The sequence below is a fragment of the Acomys russatus genome, chromosome 1, assembly GCF_903995435.1.
Source record: "Acomys russatus chromosome 1, mAcoRus1.1, whole genome shotgun sequence".
Taxonomy (NCBI): domain Eukaryota; kingdom Metazoa; phylum Chordata; class Mammalia; order Rodentia; family Muridae; genus Acomys; species Acomys russatus.
Genome location: NC_067137.1, coordinates 111113993 through 111136192, shown reverse-complemented (window position 1 = coordinate 111136192; position 22200 = coordinate 111113993). Strand labels below are relative to the sequence as shown.

The window sequence follows — 22200 nt, the reverse complement described above, 5'->3', positions numbered from 1 at the left end:
CTCACAGTGTGCTAAGGAAGACCCTGTCCCCCTTGAGGGTGCAACTCAGGGCTTTGTGATCAAAAGGTTTCCACAGAGAGTGAGGGAGCTTTAAAAGAGTCCACACCGTCCAAAAGATTTCCATCAAACGTGAGAGGTTTATGCAACAATCCATGAGCATCTTCAGACCTGTGGGGAGGGGGGCGCGCTATGCAGCTGTTGGGACACAAAATCTCAACATGTGTGCAGTCGAGGGCTTTGTCAGGAATCTTCAGTCTCTTCCAGGGCTGTCACTGTCCCACTCACTGCCACTAAGGTCAGCATCTTTGCCTTCAGTACAGATTCAAGGGGAAAACTAACTTACTGGGGCTCCAATAACATTTCCCTAACACGGGAGTATGAAAATAGGTCCATTTTAGCATATGCTTATGCATATCCCTGATCATGTAAGAAAGAGAAGGACTCTAACACACCCACATGTCACTGGGTGGGGCCATCATTTTTAGGCAGCAGCAAAGGGACTTGTATTTGAGTGGATATCCCGGAAGCCCTGGGAGCATTACAGTACTGACGCTGATGTTTAGGGCCAGAAGAATGGTGGTGAAATTTCACTTTCAGTTCATCATGGAAATTCAGAACAAAGGCTTGCTTCCTCAATCCTGCCATGAGTCAACCTCCCTGCTTCTAAGAGACACCAACACCACACCACCAGGCCTGGCTGCTCTGAAGGCTGGGCCATAGAAAAGTCCCCATATCCCTTCAAGCCATGATCAAACCTCAAAAGCAGTGAGAGGACTTGCAGAGCAGGCCTGAGGAAGCTTTGAGCCAAGGCACCATGATTGTGGGGGCAGCCGAGATTGATGCCCACAGAGGTTCAGGCTGACAGGAAGAGGACCTGCAAGACACAGAGGATCCAGAAAGCAATAGCTCTGAAATTACTCATGTGGAAGTCATGGAGCAAATTGCTAAAAAAGAAACCAATTTCCTTTCTGAAGATCAAATCAAAAGCCTTAAAACATAAGCAAAAAACTCCTGGGAACCCTGGACAGAACAGCTGAAGTCTACAGAATGAGCTGGGTCAGAGCAGATGCTTGCTGCGAGGCCAACATAAATGCTGTGGCTACTGTTAAGAAGCAGCTTGCGCCACAGGAGGATGGGAAGGGAATCAGGTGTGACACGGGTCTCTTTATTCCGGAACAGTGGCATTTTCGTGACGCTGCATGAGGAAGCACGGCCCTCCACTCTAGCTGCAGTAATACTGCAGGCCATCCACTCGCCTCCTCTTTTTTGACTGAAATTCTTCAAAGAACTGCTGGATATCTTCTCTCTTAACAACCTGTTGGTGAAAAGCCAAGATTTGAAAGAGCTACATTCTACAACAGCAACCAAGGGTCAGAGCACTCACAAGTAAGCTAAAGAACCCCACTGGTTAATTCCAGAGCCAGAACTGCTAGCCTGGTAACACAGTCTGCAAGTTCAAGGCCAGCCTGGGCTACCTAATGAGTCTCAGTCTCAAAAAACACAAAAACCAAACAAAAAGAATTGCAGGAGCCCCTCCGCTCACCAAAGGATTACACGTGGATAAGCTCACTGCAATCGGAAACTGGGTTGTACACACCTAAGCAGCGAGCACTAGGGCAGAGAACACAGTATGCCGTGCAGGGGGCACAGTGTCACTGACAGGAGCGGCAGATTTACAACTTGAAGTAGTTTTTACCAAATGGCCACTGCTTTCCCTTCACAGCAGTGGTGTAAATCCTAAGTCAAACCACATTTGACAGAGGCCTCTGTATCCTAGTGTGTAGTTAATACCATCTTTTTACAGAAATGCTCACTGAGGCTCACAGAAGCTGACCAGTCACCCAGCCAGGCAGCAGAAGAAACGGTCTCAAACCTAGTGCTGCCCATGAAGACACTTGTCCCCTGTCCCATGAGTCATCCTAGTCAACCTAACTTAATAAAAGCAGCACCTATCTAACAGGGCCATTTCAAGAACAGATGAGCTACAGTCTATGATGCACATGGCACATTCCTGACAAGAACTGGCCAAACCTTGACAGGGCCCACACCAAGAACCCCAAAGGCCTAAGGACACTGCCGGTGCTCATCAGCACAGCTTTCCTTCAGGTCTGTACAGCACAGCAAAAAACAAAGTCTGTTCTGTTCTAGGTCTGTGATTTCTTCTTTTTGATGCAGGCTTTCACTATATAGCCCCACTGGCCTAGAACACAAAGAAATACACTGCTTCTGCCTCCCAAGGGCTGGGAATAAAGTGTTGTACCACCAAACCCAGCCTAGATTTGTGCTTTCTTCTGCACCGATTGGGAAAATATCCTTCCTTTAAAAAAAAAAAAAAAAAAAAAAAAATTGTACCTTGAGTCTAAAAAAGATGATTGCTCTATCAACAGAAAAACGGCTAAAGGGGAAACCCTCAAAACCAACTCAAAATATGGAGATACTATTTTAAGTTATGGCAGAGGATTTAAAGCACTATATACAAACATGTCTGTAATACTAGCAAAATCAAAAATAAGGCTAAGGAGGCTGGAGAGATGGCTCAGCAGTTAAGAGCACTGGCTGCTCTTCCAGAGGACCCGGTTCAATTCCCAGCAACCACATGGCGGCTCACAGCTGTCTGTTACTCCTGCTCCAAGGAATCTTGACACCCTCATATAGACATGCATGCAGTCAAAACACCAATGCACATAAAATTGTGTGTGTGTGTGTGTGTGTATGTGTGTGTGTGTGTGAGAGAGAAAGAGAGAGAGAGATAAGTAAATAAGATCACGAAAAAACATGGATTAACTAAGGTAAACTGGGACAACCCAGCCGTGAGTCTACTGCAGCTATCACAAGACATAGGTTTCTGCATCTATTGTAAAACACGGAATAACACATGTGTTTACTGGTAGGAAGGAAGGATGGGGAGACAGAGTGAGGGGAACAGAAGAAAAAGCACTTAAATGCACACGAGCAAAAGGAGCTGCCCTACCTTGGGCTACAAATATTAACAGCAGGCCATAGAGAACACATCCCCAGGCCCTGGGGCAGGAGACCTAAGCCTCCACAGTCACAGGTAAATTCTGGATCCCTGATGCCTTCAGTCATGTTTATGTATTTATCGGGGGAGCACGTGTACAAAGGTTAGAGGAAAACTTTCACACGCGTTTTCAAGCAGGTTATCAAGCCTGATGGCAGGTGCCCTTACCCACTGAGCCACCTCACTGGCCACCCAATTTTTTTTTTTCACCCAATTTTTTTTTTAAGTATTATTATTTTAGGTGTATTTTCCTGTATGTGTGTCAGTGCACCATGTGTGTTCAATGCCCATAGATGCCAGATAAAGTAGTGAATCCCCAAGTTACAGTCAGGAGCTGCCATGTATGTGCTGAGAATTAAACTCAGGTTCTCTGGAAAAGCAACCCTCCTAACTGCTGAGCCATCTCTCTGGCTCCCCAAATATTTCCCCCCTTTGGAGACAGGGTCTCACAATATAGCCTTGGCTGTCCTGGAACCCACTAATAGAATCTGCTTGTCTCTGCCTCCCAAGTGCTGGAATTTTAAAATTACATTTTTCTGTTCTTTTAAATCAGATACAAAAATTTCTATGTATATATTATTTTCAAATTGTAAATTGAAAAAGACATTATCAGGGCAAGTGCCAACAGGATAGTAAGCAGAAATATTGTCACTAGACCCAGGTAGATGCGCCTATAGTAATGATTCCAAAAAATCTAGAATGGCTCCAACAAAAGGCTATTGACAGCCATCTTGTTAAGCTTTGACATGTCTTTGGCACTGGGACCCCAGGCTGGAGACCCTGAGGTAGACAGCCTATTGAGCACATCCCTGCCTTGAGCTAGCAGCCTGGGTTACTAGTGAATGAGCTACCGACTCAAAGACACCTGTGTGGGGGCATTCAGGCAGAGATGACTGCCCACGCGGTGAACAGAGTGTGTGTGGATAGCTTTACTTAGCCAGGACAGCTGCTGCCAGAAGCCGGCTAGCAAATTGAATTCTCTCAGTTCATTTGCAACTCTGCCTTTGTTCTCTTGTGTTTTGTTTCTGGTTATGTTTAGTTTCCCAGTAAATATTCCTTTTGAAAAAATAATAAAAAGACATTATCTATTTTTTCTAATATGATTGAGAGAGAAAGAAAGTAGAGTGTGTTTTCAGGTATGTGAGATACACACACAGAAGCCCCGGGAGCATGTCAGGTGTCCTGCCAAATCACTCTGCATTGTATTTCCTTGAGGCAGGCTCGCTCTCTGGAGCTGGAGCAGCTAGTGGCCACCCGCCCCCACAGCACTGGGGTTCCAGATGTGTGCAATTATGCCCGCTTTTTGTATAAGTTTTGGGATGTAAACTCAGGTCCATGAGGACTGCACAGCAAGAGCTCTTACCTGCTAGGCCATCCCCCTGTAATAGGATTTAAGACTGAGTGAGAAACTTAATAAAAAGCACGGTGACCACACTAACTACACACACAGTGACCACAACTACACAGCATCATTTTGTGAGTTTGGCTCTAACTCCCCGAGGGTGTGGGGGTTGCAGAGGTTATACATGAGGCAAAGCCCCACCCACCTATGACACGCCTCAGTTCCAGCAGGAAGAAGTTCAAGTAGAGACTTTGCAGCAAAGAAAGCACAACTGTAACCACCAGAGTGTGGCAAGTAGAGCTAGCTCTAAAACGCAAGAACGGAGCTGAGCATGGGGCACACACCTCTAACCCCAGCACTGAGTCCAAGCAAGACAAGTGGATCTCTGTGAGTTCTAGGCCAGCCTGGTCTACTAGGGACTTCCAGGCTACCCACCACTACAAAGTGAGACTGTCTCAACAGCAACAAACCCAGAACCATTTGGGATGAGACCCTTTTAATCTGTCCAGAAACCCAGAGACATGGACTCCTTTATCCGCAGGGATGTGTGAGTGGACTGGCACAACTGCTCCCAGGCCTCACGCAGCTGCCTTGATCCCAAGTGAAGCAAAGCCCTAAGCACTGAAAAGGACAGTCTCAGGCCATGGAGACAAAGAGGAAATTCCTACAAATGTATCCAGAACTCTATTTTAAAGCATTACACATCCTACAGTGATGCCAAAAGCACAGACTATTTATTGGTGCTGGAGAGAAGGCTCAGTGGCTAAGAGGCAGGCCGTCTTGTAGAGGACCCAGGCTTGGTTCCCAGCACCAACATGGCGGCAACGTGCCTATAATTCCAGTTCCAGGGCATCCAACTGCCTTGTGTGGCCTCCTTGGGGTCCAGGTGTGTATGTGGTACACATTCATACATAAAGGCAAACACTCATACACACATGCCACTGCACCCAGCTTAAAAAATAAAGTCTTAAAAAACAACAAAATGGCTGGGCGTGGTGGCACACGCCTTTAATCCCAGCACTCGAGGGCGGGGGGCGCGCGCAGGCAGATCACTGTGAGTTCGAGGCCAGCCTGGTCTACAAAGCAAGTCCAGGACAGCCAGGCTACACAGAGAGACCCTGTCTCAAAAAAAACAAACAACAACAACAAATGTATAGATGTAGTAAGCAAGAGAATGTTTCAGCACATGATGGTCAGAGTTGTCCTAACTCTGGGCCTCTCAGAACCCTATATTTTAACTGTTTCTGCCAAGTCATCTTCCCATTCCCCTCCCCAGGATCTGAGTCAGCAGATTCTTCCAATAACCCTCCAATATAATCAGACTCTGCGTGACCGTCCCACCCACATTTAGAGATGGTGTCTGGTTTGAACCCCTGCTAGCCCCAAGACAAGCTGGAAAACCTATCTGCTCTCCTTCCCTTAACCCCTCAACCATCCCTCAGAGAAAGCCCTCGCCAACACATCATCATCCTTCCTCTCCATATTTCAGGCAACCCACCGGTGCCTGCCCAAGGGCTCAACTTTTGACTAGATAGACAGACAGACAGACAGATAGATATGCACGATCCCAGCTCCTAGCTGACACATCATCACCCCTCACCTAAAATCCATACAATGTCCTTGCCTTAGTCCAGATGAATGATATCTCTGGCCCCATTCCTTGGGACCAGGGAACTACCTGGGAGCAGCATCTTATAAACCTGCCTTTATCTACTTTTTTTAAAGACTTATTTATTTTATTTATTGCATATGAGTGCTTTATCTGCAGAAGAGGGTATCAGATTACATTATAGAGATGGTTGGGAGCTTCCATGTGGTTGCTGGGAATTGAACTCAGGACCTCTGGAAGAGCAGGCGGCGCTCTTAACCACTGAGCCATCTCTCCAGCCCCACCTTTATCTACTTTTAATGTGGCCTAAATTACATTGGAGGAAAAGCTATTAGTAAGGATCCCTGATGTTTCACTGTCCCCTACTGATCCTTCCTTGGCCTGCCAATACCCCTGTAAGTAGTTTCTGCATTAAATTTTCAGCTACTCAATCAGGCATTGTGGTAAACCCTTGTGATCCCAGCATTTGGGGAGCTGAGACAGGCATATGAAGAATTTCAAGCCAGCCAAGGCTACATGCAAAAATCCTGTTCCAAATTACAAACAAAGAGGAAGAGGAAGAGGACGAAAAAAAAAAAAAGGAAAACTTCAAGTATTACATTTATGTTGCACAATTTTGCGGTGGGGGAATAGGGTTTTGAGACAGGGATTCTCTGGCTAGCAGCCCTTAGAGATCGCTCTGTAGACCAGGTTGCCTCCCAAGTCCTGGGATCAAAGGCGTGAGCCACCATTAATCTTTTGTTTTCCCCCAAAGATTTATTTATTATTATGTATACAGAAGAGGGCACCAGATGTCATTCTAGATGGTTGTGAGCCACCATATGGTTGCTGAGAATTGAAGTCAGGACCTTTGGAAAAGCAGCCAGTCCTCTTAACCTCTGAGCTATCTCTCCAGCCCAATCTTCTTTTTCTTATCAGTTTTGTAACATTAAAGAAAACAAACAATGAGCCGGGGAGTGGTGGCACACACCTTTAATCCCAGCACTCGGGAGGCAGAGGCAGGTGGATCACTGAGAGTTCGAGGCCAGCCTGGTCTACAAAGTGAGTCCAAGACAGCTGGACAGCTACACAGCTGGACAGCTACACAGAGACACCCTGTCTCGAAAAACCAAAAAAAAAAAAAAAAAAAGAAAGAAAGAAAGAAAAAAAAGAAAACAATTTATTCAAAACTAACAAAGCCGTGACTAAGGTTATTTAATGCAACATACCGTGCCTTCATCAGCAAATCTCTTCAGGTAGTCTTTCAGTTCAGTCTTCAAGTCATTGTATTCTAAGACAAATCACAAAAAGTCCTCAAGTTCACACAGGCCATACACTTTTAAAAACAAAATATTTGCCATTTATATCAATGTTTTCTTAGTTAAAACCCAGAAAAACTTGTTCTCTTTTCTCTCAACTCTGGGCTTCCTTCCTTCCTTTCAGTATCTGGGTCTTTATGTTTAATAAGAACAAACCACCTAGAAATCCCCTCACTTTGTAAGTGCCAACTGAGACCTCTGAAAAGGGATCCCAGCTTCTCAGCAAATCAAGCCCCTGAAGTAACCTTGGACTCATCAGACAGCTTTTCCCCCCCTTTGGTTTTCAGAGACAAGATTTGTCTCTGTAGCCCTGGCTTTCCTGGAAATCAGTCTGTAGACCAGGCCAGCCTTGAATGATGCCTCTGCCTCCCAAGTGCTGGGATTAAAGGTGTGTGCCACCATCGCCAGCATTATCATTGATGAAGAATCTCTTAAACACAGCCCCTATTGCTGAAAAACTTTTAGTCAGGGTCTCTGAATGTGTGTGTTTTTGTGTGTGCTCTCGCATGCATATAATTTCACCCAAAGACTAGTAATACACGCATATGAAAATATTAAAATGAAGCCTATTGCCTGTATACCAACTAAGAAAAAACTTAAAAGTTTTTAGTCTAATAAAGGCAAAAAAATAATTGAACTGTTTACAGATAAAAGAGAAATAATCAATGCTATAAAAGGGACACAAGATCATGGGATCTAAGTGGAAAATGGCTGAGACTGGAACACTAAACTGCCAGAGGATGCTGGGGTTCATGGCTTTCTGTGAACTCTAAAAGCTGCCACATTTCCCAAAAAGAGATATGATGCTCAGTGACGTCCTTTTAAAAGGATAAATCACTTTTCTCTTGTTATTCTGTGTCCAGATAGCTAACCTTAATTTAAATAGTACATATTGTGGTTTCTTTCTTTCTCTTTTTTTAGACAATGTCTCTACAGAGCCCTGGCTGACCTGAAGCTCACTATGTTAGACCAGACTTGGCCTCAAACGCACAGAAATCCTCATGTCTCTGCCCCTCAAGTGCTGGGATTAAAGACATGCGCCATCACACCTGGCAAAACTGTGGTTTCTTCTTAAACGTTATTGTAGCGTGAAAAGCTAATCAGCCATTGGTAATACCAACTGACTATTCAGCATTATTAAAAATCAACCAGTACTTAAGGTCTACTACAGAGTTCTGATTTCAATTTTTGTTTCATAATTAGAAACATAAATGTTTATTATCTTTATACATTCTCCTTATGGACCATATTTACCACAAATGAGCTCCACTTGCTGGACTCTGTTCATGCTGCTAAGGGTGTCCATTAAAGGGTCGCGTCTATCAGCTGCCTGGTCACTCTTGCCTTTGTTCTCATACGCCAAAACTGTATCACATTCATCTGTCAGGAACAGGACGTCTAGTTCTCCATACATTTTCTTTAAAAAAAAAAAAAAAAAATTCAGTGTCCTCATTTTAGAATGTCATTTTCAGAAAGTCAAGTTCAAGAGAATAACAACTCCATTCATTTTAAAATTCATACCTAGAAAACAGTGAGCTCCGCAGTTGCCTATTGAATTTAAACTTTTGGCCCAGGTATTTTTCAGAAATCTTCCAGCTTCCACAAGACATTTGGTCTATGTGGTCTGAATTTAAAATTTACTAGTCTACTAATTTTCAAGCCCTTGGGTTTCTGAGCAATGCTGTAATACAAATAAAAGAACTGGTGGGTTTTCTCCAAGTACTTATTCTTATGTGCAGGGGCATTTTGTCTGTGCACTATATGCAGTGCTCACAGAGGCCAGAAGAAACTATCAGATCATCTGGGACTGCAGCACAGACATGTGTGAGCCTCCATGATGGTGCTGGGAACTGAGCCTGAGGCCTCTACAAGAATAGCAAGTACGCTTATCCACTGAGCCCTCTCCAGCCCCGTGCTTTCTACTAAACTTGGTAGAAAGTATGGCATACTTCCTATTTTCGTTTACAAGAACTTGGTCTACAAGTGTGACTTCATCAACTTGGCCCATAAAAAATTGCCCGACACTCACCATACAGTCTTGGCAGATGCACAGCCTGCTGCGCCAGTTCAAGGGCCAATAGGTGGCAGCATCTTTCTTTACAAACTGCTTGGCCTGGAGTTCCTGAAGTCTGCAGCCAGACTGCAGCTCAGTTTTGGTGGTTTCATTCTTAAACACTGTCTGAAATAAAATTGAAATCTGAAGTATGAGTCTTCGTATTTTTAAGTTAGAAGAACATAATTTATTCGCCGAGTGTGGTGTCGCAGGCCTTTAATCCCAGCACTGGGAGGCAGAGGCAGGCAGATCTCTGTGCATTCCAGGCCGGCCTGGTCTACAAAGCAAGTTCAGGACAGCCAAGCTACACAGAGAGACCCTGCATCCTGCTTTACCGCCCACATCCATGTCTGTACATCATATGCATGCCTGGCGTCCAAAAGGCTGTAAGAGGGACTGCAGTTACAGATGGTTGGTTATAAGCAACCTTGTGGGTTCTAGAAGTGGAACCCCTGATCCTCTGGAACAGCAACCACTGCTTTTAACCACATGCCCAGTTCTCTCTTCCTTCTCTTTCTCCCCCCCCCACCCCCCCTCTCTCTCCCCTTTCTCTCTCTCTCTCTCTTCCCCTCTGTGTGTGTGTATGTCTGTATGCAATTATCTTCCTCAATCAACTTCTCCACTTTATTTTTTGAAACAGGATCTCACTGACCCTGGAACTCACTGATTGGCTAGAATGTCTGTAAGCAAACTCCAGGGATGCTCTCAGCTCCAGCTTTCCAGCCCTGGGATACAGGTGCATACTGCACCACGTTTTGTCGTTGAGACAGGGTATCACTATATAGCTTGGGTTAACCTGGAACTTGCTATGTTGACTAGGCCAGCTTCAAATTCACAGAGATCAGCCAGCCTCTGCCTCCTAAGTGCTGGAATCAAAGTGCCATCACGCCCAACCTGGCCATTTTGTTTTTTCCCATGGTTTACTAGAGAACTAAAGTGCTCACACTTGTAGGGCAAGCACTTTACCAGCTGAACCACCTCCTCAGCCTTTTGTCGTGACCCTGAGGATCAAACTCAGGCCCAAGCACTCAGCTGACTATGCTATCACTCTAGCCTTAATTTTTTTTTCTTTTTTTCTTTTCTTAAGATTGATTGATTGAAGAGGGCACCAGATCACATTACAGATAGTTGTGAGCCACCATGGGGTTGCTAGTTCTTTTAACCTCTGAGCCATCTCTCCTGCTCTTCCAGCCTTTAGTTTCATTTCGTATGTTATGTGGCCTGAACTTCCGATACTACCTGGAGGGAAGACTCAGAACTAGAGCTGGTACATGGTTCATTATTCTGCTCAACTTTAACTTCCTTGCCAGCATTCCTTCCATGTTCTGGAACATTCTCTTTCAAGGTGTTGTCTTCATGGCCTCCATTTTCAGGCTTGACAACATCTTGATCAGCCATTCCATCAACATTCAGCAGCGGCCCGCCATCTTCAGCAGATACCCTGTTGACTGTGGGTTCAATGACACACAACACAGGCCTCTCAGACCAAGAAACCACTCTTAAAATATATCAGACTAGGGAAAAAGGCAACCTGAATCTCTGTAATAACAAAGGAATTAGCGCTGGGGTGGGGGTGAGGGGGAATTCCAGGGGTGTAGGGGTGGAATCCCAGCACTTGGGAAGCAGAGGCGGATCTGTGTGAGTTCGAGTCCAGCTTGGTCTATAGGGAAGTCCAGAACAGCCAAGGCTACACAGAGACATACTATCTCGAAAAAACAGAAAAACAAAACAATACCAAAAAAACAAAGGAATTAGCACTGCTTTTTAACATTATGCCTGCAAAATCCAAATAAATGATTCATTAAGAAATATTAATCACTACATAAGCACTTTATATATAACGGATACACTACAGCTGCTAAAAGAAGAGCTAGCTAAAGAAACGAGGCAGGGGAAGGTGTGGTGGAAGTTTGGGATCATTAAAAACTCAGTTATGTTATGGGGGTTTTGTTTGGGTTTTTGTTTTTTCAAGACAGGGTTTTTCTGTGTCGCCCTGGCTGTCCTGGACTTGCTTTGTAGACCGAGCTGGCCTCTAACTCACACAGATCGGCCTCTGCCTCCCGGGTGCTGGGATTAAAGGCATGCGCCACCACCCTCAGCTTTCAGTTATGTTATGTAAACGTATTTTTGTTTTAATCCCAGGTGTGGGATATGAGGCTGATTCAGACTGCCCACAGCAGCCAACTATTTGCCTCGTGCAGGCTCTGACAGGGGCTCTTTACCAGCTGCAGAGAGTTTAATTGTGAGGACTCTGAGAGAAATAAATTCCAGAGCCCAGGGGTGAGGGATGAGAGCTCCGAGAAAGAAGGCTTCCGCACCCGTCTCCCTGCAAAAACCCTAAACAGCTCCAAGTAGTCTAAGAGAACTCTGCCCTCTCAGCACACTAACCTTTCTCTCCTACGTGGTGTGGGGGTGTTGGAAGGGATGAGAAGTGGAGAAAGGGGGTGGAGGTATAAGGAACCAGATAAAATAGAGTACAGTAAGGGCATGTACAGAAAGGGATTTCACTAAAACCAGGAAACACACAATTCTGGAAAACAAAAGGTTTTAGTTGGGAGGAGAGCATTAGAAAGGATGGGTCTGCAGACCAATGGCAAAGGCGCTAACAGGGGTAATGGTGATGCATCGAGGGCAAAGCATCTGCCAGGGACGGTAAAACAAAGAACCCTCAGGCTGAGACATGAGGATGCGGAAGGCTTTGAGGCCAGCCTGGGCGACAGAGAAACCCTACTTGAAAAAACAAGCATCAGGGCTAGAGGAGGCTTAGAAGACAGCTCTTGCCCAGCATGTGTGAGAGTCTGGCTTTGATTCTTAGAGTACAAACAACCAAACAACCAAACCACCAAAGGCCAAAGAGAAAACCCAGTGGGAAATACATACAACTCAAGTGTCTGAGCTGAGCTGGATCTGGAAGAATGAACAGAAAGAGCTCTGACTGTGGCAACCTTGAGGTAAAGCCAGTGTAGGAAGAGATCTTAGACACAGCTATGCTGCTGTGGCTTTTGGGGTCAAAGTCCCTAAAGGTGAGGACAAGAAATTAATATGCACAGCAGAAAATATGTCCAGTTAAGTGGAATCAGCACACAGGGCACTGACTGATGACCCACCATGACAGCGTGTGATTGTACTCCATTTCTTGTGTGTCACCTACGTAGCATGCTGTTTGCCCATCTGCCATGGGTGGATACATACATGTCCCAAACTTCATATGTTAAAAGTCAACCTCTAGGGGAGGGGAATAGGGTGAAAGTGGGAGGGAGGGAGGAACAGGAGGATACAAGTGAGGGAAAAACAATTGAGATGTAATCTGAAAAAATTAATTAAATAAAAAAAATGATTCTGGAAAAAAAAAGTCAACCTCCAGTGCTGTAGTATCAAAAGGTATGGCTTTTAGAAGGTAATTAGGTCATAGAGCCTTCCTATATGCTCTCTCCATGGCATGAAGACACACAGAAAAATGGCCTTAATACCTGGCACCCTGACACTTAGTGTCAGATTCAAGAACTGTAAGCAATATTCATCAACTATTGATAAGTCTAGGGCATTGTGTCATCACCCTAAAATTATCATGCAGACACCTTCAAAATATGTCTTATACTTACCTACTTCCCTTAGTTCTATTTATCTTTTAAAGCCCCAACCAAATACTACCTTCTACACTTTGCCTAACTCTGTTGCATCAACCCTCGGCATCACAGGGTCCAGTTCACATCTGCTCTTCGTAGGCTCCAACTAGTCGAAGAGCACTGGGTGGTAAAGGGCCATAGCTGGAGGATTCCCAGATCTCTCTAAAGTCCAGTTAAAAACAGCTTCTAAAAATTCTGGATTGAGGGGCTAGAGAGATGGCTTAGAGGTTGAGAGCACTGGCTGCTCTTCCAGAGGTCCTGAGTTCAATTCCCAGCAACCACATGATGGCTCAGAACCATCTGTAATGTATCTGGTGCCCTCTTCTGGTAGGAAGGAACACGCGCAGGCCGAGAATTGTATACATAATAAATAAATAAATCTTTAAAAATTCTGGATTGAACACACACATTTCATGAACACAAATTTGTGCCACATCAACCCCACAGAAACACTTACCTGCCAACTGAGCAGCATACGCCCACAGGAAAGAACAGCGCTTCATACAAGCCTGGCACACCATCTCTTGGAAATCCCCACTCTCAGGGGGAATGGCACCAAGATGCTGTGGAAACAGAAAACCAAATTTTTCCTGCGATCTCCAAGTCCTCTAGCATGCCTGTCGTTTTATAAACAGATACTACAAAAGCACACTGATCACATCTTCATCACCGGGAATGTAAAAGAAAACAGAAAATAAATTTTTTTTGAGACAGGGTCTCACTATGTAGCCCTTGGAAGGCTTGGGAATTGCTACATTTACTAGACTGGCCTTGAACTCACAGCTGTCTGCCTTCCAAGTCTAAGATTAAAGATGTACTCTTTGACCCAGTCAATGAGCCATTTCTCAGCCCCATTTATTTGCTTTTTAGACAGGGTCTCAAGTAACTGAGGGTGGCATCAAACTCCTGATTTTTTCCCTCTATCCATCAAGTGCTAAAACAACAGGCATCTCATCTCCCATCATGCCCCACAGGACACATCTTAATGGTCAAAGTATTCCTTACCCTGCCATGGAACCAGTCTTCACAGACCACACACTGAATCATCTCATCTGGAACCTGACAAAAAACATTTTGTTAATGATTGTTTTGAATTTTAGGACATTGAAGTAAATCTGGCCCATGGTAGAATTAAATAAATAATAAGTAATTCTCTAGCAACTCCATGAGAAATCTGTCCACGTAAGGGTAGTCAAGAGGATAAATGCAGTCTACATGAAGTAGCTTGCAAGCAATTAGCAAAGCTCCTTGGTATCCGCTACTAGAAAAGTTACACACCAAGAATAGACTGTGTGGGGATGGTTCCCCTTATCTTTGGCTTTCATACCAACTGGTTAACACCTTAATGTTTTTCTGTCCCTGTACTTGGTGTTTCCTTAAGAGACATAAATAAATAAATAAATAAATAAATAAATAAATACATAAATACATAAATAAGAAGAACGATAGACAGAGTTTTGTTTTTCTTCCTGTTTCTCAATATATTACTTTTGGGGCGGGGATTGTTTCAAAGGTACTATAAGAAACATTCCACCCCATTGTTAAAACTACCCAGTTTTGGGCTGAGGAGACGACTCAGTGGCTAAGAGTACTTGCTGCTCTAGCAGAGAAGCTAGGTTAGTGCTCCAGCACCCATGTCACACTGACAACTCCAGTCCTAGGGGAACTGATCCCCTGAAGGTCTCCATGTGCACCAGGTACACACTTGGTACACCTACATACATACAGGCAAAGCACTCTTATACATGAAATATATCTTAAAACACATTTTTAAGCCGAGCGTGGTGGCAAACACCTTTAATCTCAGCACTCAAGGAGGCAGAGGTAGGTGGATCTCTGTGGGTTTGAGGCCAGGCTGGTCTACAGAGTGAGTCCAGGACAGCCAAGGCTACACAGAGAAACTGTCAGGGGTGGGGTGGGGGGGGGGGGAAAGCTGGGCATTGTGGTTGCAGCACTCAGGAGGCAGAGGCAGGTGAATCTCTGTGAGTTCAAGACGTACAAAGCAAGTCTAGGACAGCCTTGGCTGTTGTTAACACAGAGAAACCCTGTCTGGAAAAATCCCAAAGCAAACAACAACAAAAAGAAGACAAAAAAGAAAAATACTATTAAAATAACTATTACTGGCTGAATCCTTCTGGTAGTCAGGATCACAACGCTAAACACAAATAAATATCCCTGGACTGACCAGCAGCTTTGCCTGAGCGCTCTATAGTTTCATAGCTATCGATGTGCACTGAAGCCTCACAGTGACCATCCAGACAGTGCATTCTGCTATAGAAGCATTTACATTAACTGGCTTGTGGCAGCTACAAGACAGGCTTGTAAGCTTTCTACTCTTTTCTTTTTGAGACAGGGTCTCCCTATACAGCCCTGACTGGCCTCGGCTCCTTATGTGGTTCAGGCTCAACTTGACCCTGTGACTGCACTCCAGCCTCCATTTCCTGAGTGCTGAGACTAAAAGCATGAACCACCACATCCAGCTGCATTTGTATCCTGTTTACTATGGAAGCCGATCTAGGACACATGAGTATAAACAAGCTTCAGAAGTAAATGCACAGAATAATCCTGGAATTTTGCTTACACTTGCAATTGAAATTTTAAAAGATGCCTATTTGCATATTTATTTTCTTCACAAAGGAAAGAAACAGATGGGGTGGGGTGCTTTCTCAAGAAAGGAAAGTCTTCCCCAGTATTTTATTTGGATGATTAAAAAAAAAAAAAAAAAAAAAAAAAAAAAAAAAAAAAACCTAAACCAAACAGTAACAACAAAGCCCCCGTTCAGTTCTAAAGCCACCTGAGTTTATCTAAACTTCTGATTCTCTTACCTCATCTTCAGGGTCAGGATAAGGTCTCTTACAAATGCAGTATAATCCAAAAAAGTTGTCATTGTACTTATTGCAAGAATTTACTTTTGATTTGTCCTGAAAGAGAATAAATCTCAGTACATATAATAGTCTAATATTAGGTATAATCTCATGCACCATAAAATCTATACATTTAATACATCTCTGCATTAAGTATCTTCCTGCAAGCTAGTCATTAACTTTCCAGCAACAAGAAAAAAGGTCACTAATAGACAAATACTTTTTCAAGCCACAGAAACAAAAAAAAATACCTTATTTTTTCCATATGCTTTGCAGCAATTGGGGGAAATTTAACATATGCATACAACAGATCAAAATTAATCATATAACCAGCTTATGTGAACTGACACTGGCCTGGGATTTCAACACGCTTTTTTTTTTTCTTTCTTTTCTTTTTTTAAATAGTTTTTTCAAGGCAAGGTTTCTCTGTGTAGCCCTGGCTATCCTAGAACTCACTATGTAGACCAGGCTGGCCTTGAACTCAAAGAGGTCTGCCTGCCTCTGCCTCCCAAGTGCTGGGAATACAGGTAAGCAAATGTCACTACACTTGCCTTCACTTCTTTCTTTCTTTTTGTTTTTAATTTTAATGTGTGTGTGTGCGTGCATGCACAAATGTATGTGCACATGAGTGCAGGTGCCTGTAGAGGCTAAAGGAGTCAGGTCCTCTTGGAGCTGGAGTTACAGGCAGTTGTACCCATGAGACAGGTGCTGGGAATGGAACTCAGGTTCTAATCTCATCCGCTGAACCATCTCTCCAGCCCTCAAGACATTTCTTTAAATGCAAGTGTGAAAGCCAAGACTTCCAGGTTACTAGGGAGTAAAAAGAAGGTAATTATCAAAATTAATCATAAACTTAAAGGAGAAACATGGAAGTTTTAGCAATTATTAATGAACAATTCTCTCTTTCTCTTGCAATTTTCCCATGATTTCTCTGAAAGTATAGTTTTGTTTTGCAGGCAGCTCTTTATAATTACTGTAGCTCTTCATCTAGTCACACGCTTTGCTCTAAAAGCTTCTCCACGCAGAGATGACCAACATAAATAAAAATCAGCTTAGAAAGCATCTCTTCCCAGACCTTTAATATTAACTATAATGTATACTGTAGACTCTCAAAGTATCTCATCTTTCCAACCAAATAAAAGTGAAAATACTCAAGAATAAATATTTAGGAAAATATTTTGCTTTTTACACTTTGGTAAATACCACCCTGAGCTCATTAAGTGCATTTTAAAAATTGTGTGTGTGTCTCAGATCCCCTGGAGCTGGAGTTACAGGTAGTTCTAGAAGCTGGAAAGTGAACTGGATCCTTGAAAGGACAGAACGCGCTCTGAGCTAGTGAGCCATCTCTTCAGCTCCCAAGGACATTTGTAATCACAGTGCTTACTTACAGGAAACAATTTGCATTCCAAATTTTTAAACTTGCTGTTTCCACAATCACAGCGAAAATTCCTATTAAGAAAAGAGGAAGAACACATATTTAAGTTTTCTTTTAAAGTTACTCTTTCGGTACTGACCCTCACTTCCCTTTCTAACTCATTTCTAGAATCTGGCCTTTTTCGTGCTCGTTCATCTCATCTGGAGCTTTCCAACAACAAAAAAGACTTTACAATTCAAGACATCAGGATACATAAAAAACAAACAGCTTTATTGCTCTCACACACAAACAACTGAAATAATGAAAGAAAAAGATAAGTAATTTGAGCTAGTATCCATAATTAAAATTTGAAAAGGCCTATGGAAAAACCATTCCCTCCCATATGAAATTTTACCAACACACAATTACTCTGAATGAAAAGCAAGATTAAGCAGGCATTATGGATGCAAAATATAAACATTTAGAAGACACTCAGCAACAGCCCTACCTTTTTGTGTATAGCTCAAATAGTTTATGACTGCCATGGCATTCATAACTGCAAGCTAGACAAATCCCTGCTGGTTCTTCTCCCTCTGGTGTGCAGGTACTACAGGCGTACAGCGCTTGTCTCTTCACCGAGCCCTGGAAGATCAGCCAAATCAAAAACATAGTTATTACAAACTCCAGGTCTATACTGATGATTGGTTTTATGTGATTTTTTTTTTTCTTTTAGCAATAGGAAGTTTAAATCTGTGAATAAGTTGATCTGTTTAATCATCAACATATAAAGGTGACTTACATAGGTTTAGGAGGGTACTAACACTTCTGAGAGCAGGGAGTGAGGGGTGTTTCAAGACAAGCCCTGGCTGTTCAGGACCTTGATCTGTAGGCCAGGCTGTCTCAGACTCAAGAGACCCTCCTGCCTCTGCCTCTTGAGTGCTGGGTAAGTCATGTGTCGCCGCCACCACCTGGTGCACATTTTTCATATTAGAAAATGCTTATAATCAACCAAAGAGGAAAACCAGTGCATGGAAATAATCATTTTCACTTGGGGCTGATATTTCAGGGACACTGAGAAGACGAGGCCAATGATGCCCACTACTTACTGTGTGATAGTGAAGAGAAAAAAGAAAGCATGCACTCAATGGAGACAGATTAAAGCAGCACACACACAGGGAGTACTATTCTGTCAAGTTACCTGCAGACTTAAAATGTTTAAAAATGAAAAGCTGGAGGAAAAACAGCCAAAATTTAGAAATGTTGGTGAGGGGGCATACGCCTTCCCAGAGAGGGGATTATAAGGACACAACCTACCTAATACCTGGCTTTTTCTGTAGTCTGTGGGGATTGAGCACAGGCCCTCACGCTGGTGCAGCAGGGGCTTCACTGAGCCCTCTAGTCAGCCCAACTATGCAAAAGTTCTATTTTACTTCAATACAGAATCTGTAGGACCAGGCTGGAGAGATGGCTCCGAGGTTAAAAGCACTGGCTGCTTTCCCAAAGGTCCTGAGTTCAATTCCCAGCAACCACAAGGTGTCTCACAACCTTCTATAATGAGATCTGGTGCCCTCTTCTGGGCTGCAGGTGTACATGCAGACAGAACACTGTATACATAATAAATAAATGTTTTTTAAAAAAGAGCACTAGCTGCTCTTCCAAAGGTCCTGAGTTCAATTCCCAGCAACCACGTGGTGGCTCACAACCTTCTATGATGAGATCTTCTGGCGTGCAGGTGGATATGCAGGCAGAACATTGTATAAATAATAAATAAATACATCAAGAAGAAGAAGGAAGAGGAGAAGGAGAAGAAGATGACGACAACTCAGCAGGACCAGCGCAAGATAGCTCTGTGCTTGGTAAAGGCCCTGGCTTTGTGAGCCTGAAAATCTGCATTCCATCTCCAGAAACAACATAAAGGTAGAGGAGGCAACTGATTCCACAAAGTTTTCTCTGATGTCTGTCTGTGTGTGCGTGCGCGCGTGCACACACATACACACACACACTTTTTAAAAAATACTGAATCAAGCTGAGGTTAGAGAGATGGCTCGGAGGTAAGAACGCATACTGCTCTCACAGAGAACTAGCACTGAGTTTCTTTTTTTGTTGTTTGTTTGGTTTTTTGTTTTTTGCGATAGGGTTTCTTTGTGTAACAGCTCCGGCTGTCCCGGAACTCGCTCTGTAATCCAGGCTGGCCTCGAACTCATGGAGATCCACCTGCCTCTGCCTCCCAAGAGCTGGGATTAAAGGCATGTGCCACCGCCACCCAACCTTAGCATTGAGTTTCTAGTATACATGTTAGGCAGCTCATAACCCACTTAACTTCAGCTCAGGGAGATTAGACTCCTGTGGCCTCAAGGGCCATGTGCACTCACACACATATCCACACTAATAATTATGGCTAGCACTCAGGAGAGAGAGGCAGGCAGAACTCTGAGTTCAAGGCCAGCCAGGTCTATAGACTGAGTTCTGGGTCAGCCAGGACTACACAGAGAAACTCTATTATTGAAAAACTAAAAGAAAGTAGTAGTAGTAATAGTAATAATTGAATGTCTATACTTCTAGAGATGTAACTATTTAAAAAACAAAAACCTAAGCCAGGCACAGTGGCGCACGCCTGAAATCCCAGCACTTTAGAGGCAAAGGCAGGCAGATCTCTGTGAGTTCGAGGCCAGCCTGGTCTACAAAGTGAGTCTAAGATAGCCAAGGCTACACAGAGAAACCCTGTCTCAAAAAAACAAAACAAAAACAAGCAAAATAGCAACAACAACAAAAACCCTAATACCATGCCTTTATAAAGTCCTAGCCAAATAGGGAGGTGGATCTTTGTGAGTTCAAGGCCAGCCTGGCCTACATAGTGAGTTTCAGGCCAGTTAGAGCCACACAATGTTACTCTGTCTCAAAAAACAAAAATAAAAACAAAGCCCATTGCCAAGCATGGTGGCACACGCCTTTAATCCCAGCACTTGGGAGGCAGACAGATCTCTGTGAGTTCGAGGCCAGCCTGGTCTACAAAGTCAGTCCAGGACAGCCAGGGCTACACAGAGAAACCCTGTCTTGAAAAAACACAAAGACCCTATCTCCAACAACAAAAATGTTTAGTTAACATAACTTATGAAGATAAACATATTCATAAACAGCTCACATACAGAGTTAGGACCTTTCCTTCTTCCAAGGAAGGCGGGGCAGTGGCTGGTTAGTAGTCATTCAGTTATAAAAAGAAAAAGGAAAGGAAAGGATATGGCTGGTCCTGGATTTCAACATCAGATCAGTAGCAATAAAGATAAATAAATATCCCAGCACTTGGGAGGCAGAGGCAGGCAGATCACTGAGTTCCAGGCCAACCTAAAAGCGAGTCCAAAACAGCCAAGGCTACAGAGAAACCCTGTCTTGAAAAACAAAAAAAACAAATAAGGACAAGATTGTTTCTTGGTATGATGGAGATAAACTTTAAGGAAAGTGCAACTTTTCAGCTCAAAATATCCTCAGATTGTACACACCTGAGGTCTTTAACTGAGCCCTCTCCAGGAGGCCAGCTCAGTGCACACAGGCACTGAGGAGGAGCATAGCTAGAGGCAAGGACATCTGGGAGAGTCCAGAGTGAACAGGACCCTGGGGGCCCTATGAGGAGAGGGAGGGAGGGAAGACAGGAGTCAGGGTAGCCAGGTGCAGCAGCCAGAAGGCCTAAAAGAGAGCTGGGTAACCAAAATGGTTGGATAATTTAGGAAAGAACAGGTGGGGGAAAGGGTAGTCAAGCCCTGGGGCTGGAGAAGTTTGGCAGAGTTGGGGGTGGGGATGGGGGAATGCCAACCAGGAGGGCCTTCAAGGGGACTGAAGGAGGTAGGGAGAACCTGGTGGCCAGCAAATGCTTTGGTAAGTTAAATAGTCACCTTAGTGGGCTTTGGTATGTTAAATAGGCACTCAGCCCTTTGTCACAGGTTTGAAATCTAACAGGGATCCTTTAAAGGGTTTAACTTAATTTAAGTGACCATTCTGTGACTATTTCTGGATTACAAGATTTACTCAACAATCCAACAAGTTTGCAGTGCAAAGCCAACTTGGTCAACGAAGACAAACAGTATTATGGCTTCAGCTCACACCTCACAGAAACTCCAAGTCTCTTCCATCCTCCCTTCTCTTAAGTCTTCCACTCCACCCATAGGCACAGTTAGCCTGTTTCCTTCCTACCCACCCTTCTTCACTTTAGTTCTCAGATGTACGGTATGCGTGCATCTCAGCCCCCCTCAAACTCTTGTTCACACGGCCGCACAAACGCCAGATCCATTTCTCCTCTCTTGGCTTTCCAGGGCCACCTGATATTCTGGTTCCGATCTATTCCAGAGGGAGAGAGGGTGTCACACACAGCACATACACTCGGAACTTCACTCAACCGGAATAAATAAATAAATAAACAAATAAATCACCAGCCAGCAGTTAAGACCGCAGGAATGTCCAGATGCCCAACCGGCCCACGTTCCCTTTACCTTTCCCCGTCCGGAGCCCAATTAACATTCTTTTAGGGGTGGGGAAAGCGGAGCGAAGAGTATCTGGGTTTGAGAGGTCATGAGCATAATCTCGTGGAAAGCAGGCCACCAAGAGGCGACAACTGGAGGGCAGAGCTGCTGCTCCACGACCAAAGCCTGCAGAGTACCAGGCAGGGCGGAGGGAGAGAGCCCTGCTGGCGACAAGCCGCAGATGAAAGTGGAAGCCGAGGGTGAAGGACCATCCCGGAGCGAACCCGGCCGCAGCCAGCGGGAAGCTGGCAGAGCGGCGAGAGCAGCCGGGCGGTGCGCACCTGCGAGTAGGAGCACTTCTCCGAGTCGCTGCCGCCCAATACGGCGCACGCCTCATTCTCCAGCTCCTCGTCCTCCTCGAGCACGTCCACCAGCGACACCACGGGCTCCAGCTCTGCCTGGCAGCCGGCGGGGCTCTCAGCTCCGGCCATCCTCAACTGTCACCAATCTCCGCTGCGCAGCCCAGACAGAGGCGGGAAAAGTGGCCGCCAGGGGCGTCGGAGGAGGTGGGGCCTGAGCGCCAG

General features: G+C 44.4%; 1 protein-coding gene across 1 annotated transcript; it reads right to left on the bottom strand.

Annotated features, from left to right (window-relative positions):
- Window positions 1–1123: 1123 nt before the first annotated feature.
- Ubr7 (ubiquitin protein ligase E3 component n-recognin 7) lies at window positions 1124–22181 on the bottom strand. The gene is made up of 11 exons (XM_051150795.1): window positions 21958–22181; window positions 17674–17807; window positions 17200–17260; window positions 15773–15868; window positions 13953–14006; window positions 13405–13510; window positions 10561–10769; window positions 9298–9447; window positions 8523–8685; window positions 7179–7240; window positions 1124–1315 (listed from the first exon to the last, which is right to left on the bottom strand). Exons 1-11 carry the CDS (start codon window positions 22105–22107, stop codon window positions 1223–1225), a joined length of 1278 nt encoding a protein of 425 aa, XP_051006752.1. The 5' UTR covers window positions 22108–22181; the 3' UTR covers window positions 1124–1222.
- Between the last annotated feature and the right edge of the window lie 19 nt (window positions 22182–22200).

Bases quoted from the DNA above. Each gene is read 5' to 3' on its own strand.
- Ubr7 (XM_051150795.1), bottom strand. From the start codon at position 22,107: ATGGCCGGAGCTGAGAGCCCCGCCGGCTGCCAGGCAGAGCTGGAGCCC. The intron at 17,261-17,673 runs GTAGGGCTGTTG...TTTTCTTAATAG, and splicing joins TTTGAGCTATACACAAAAAG to GAATTTTCGCTGTGATTGTG. The intron at 7,241-8,522 runs GTAAATATGGTC...GATTTGTCTTAG, and splicing joins GCAAGTGGAGCTCATTTGTG to AATACAATGACTTGAAGACT.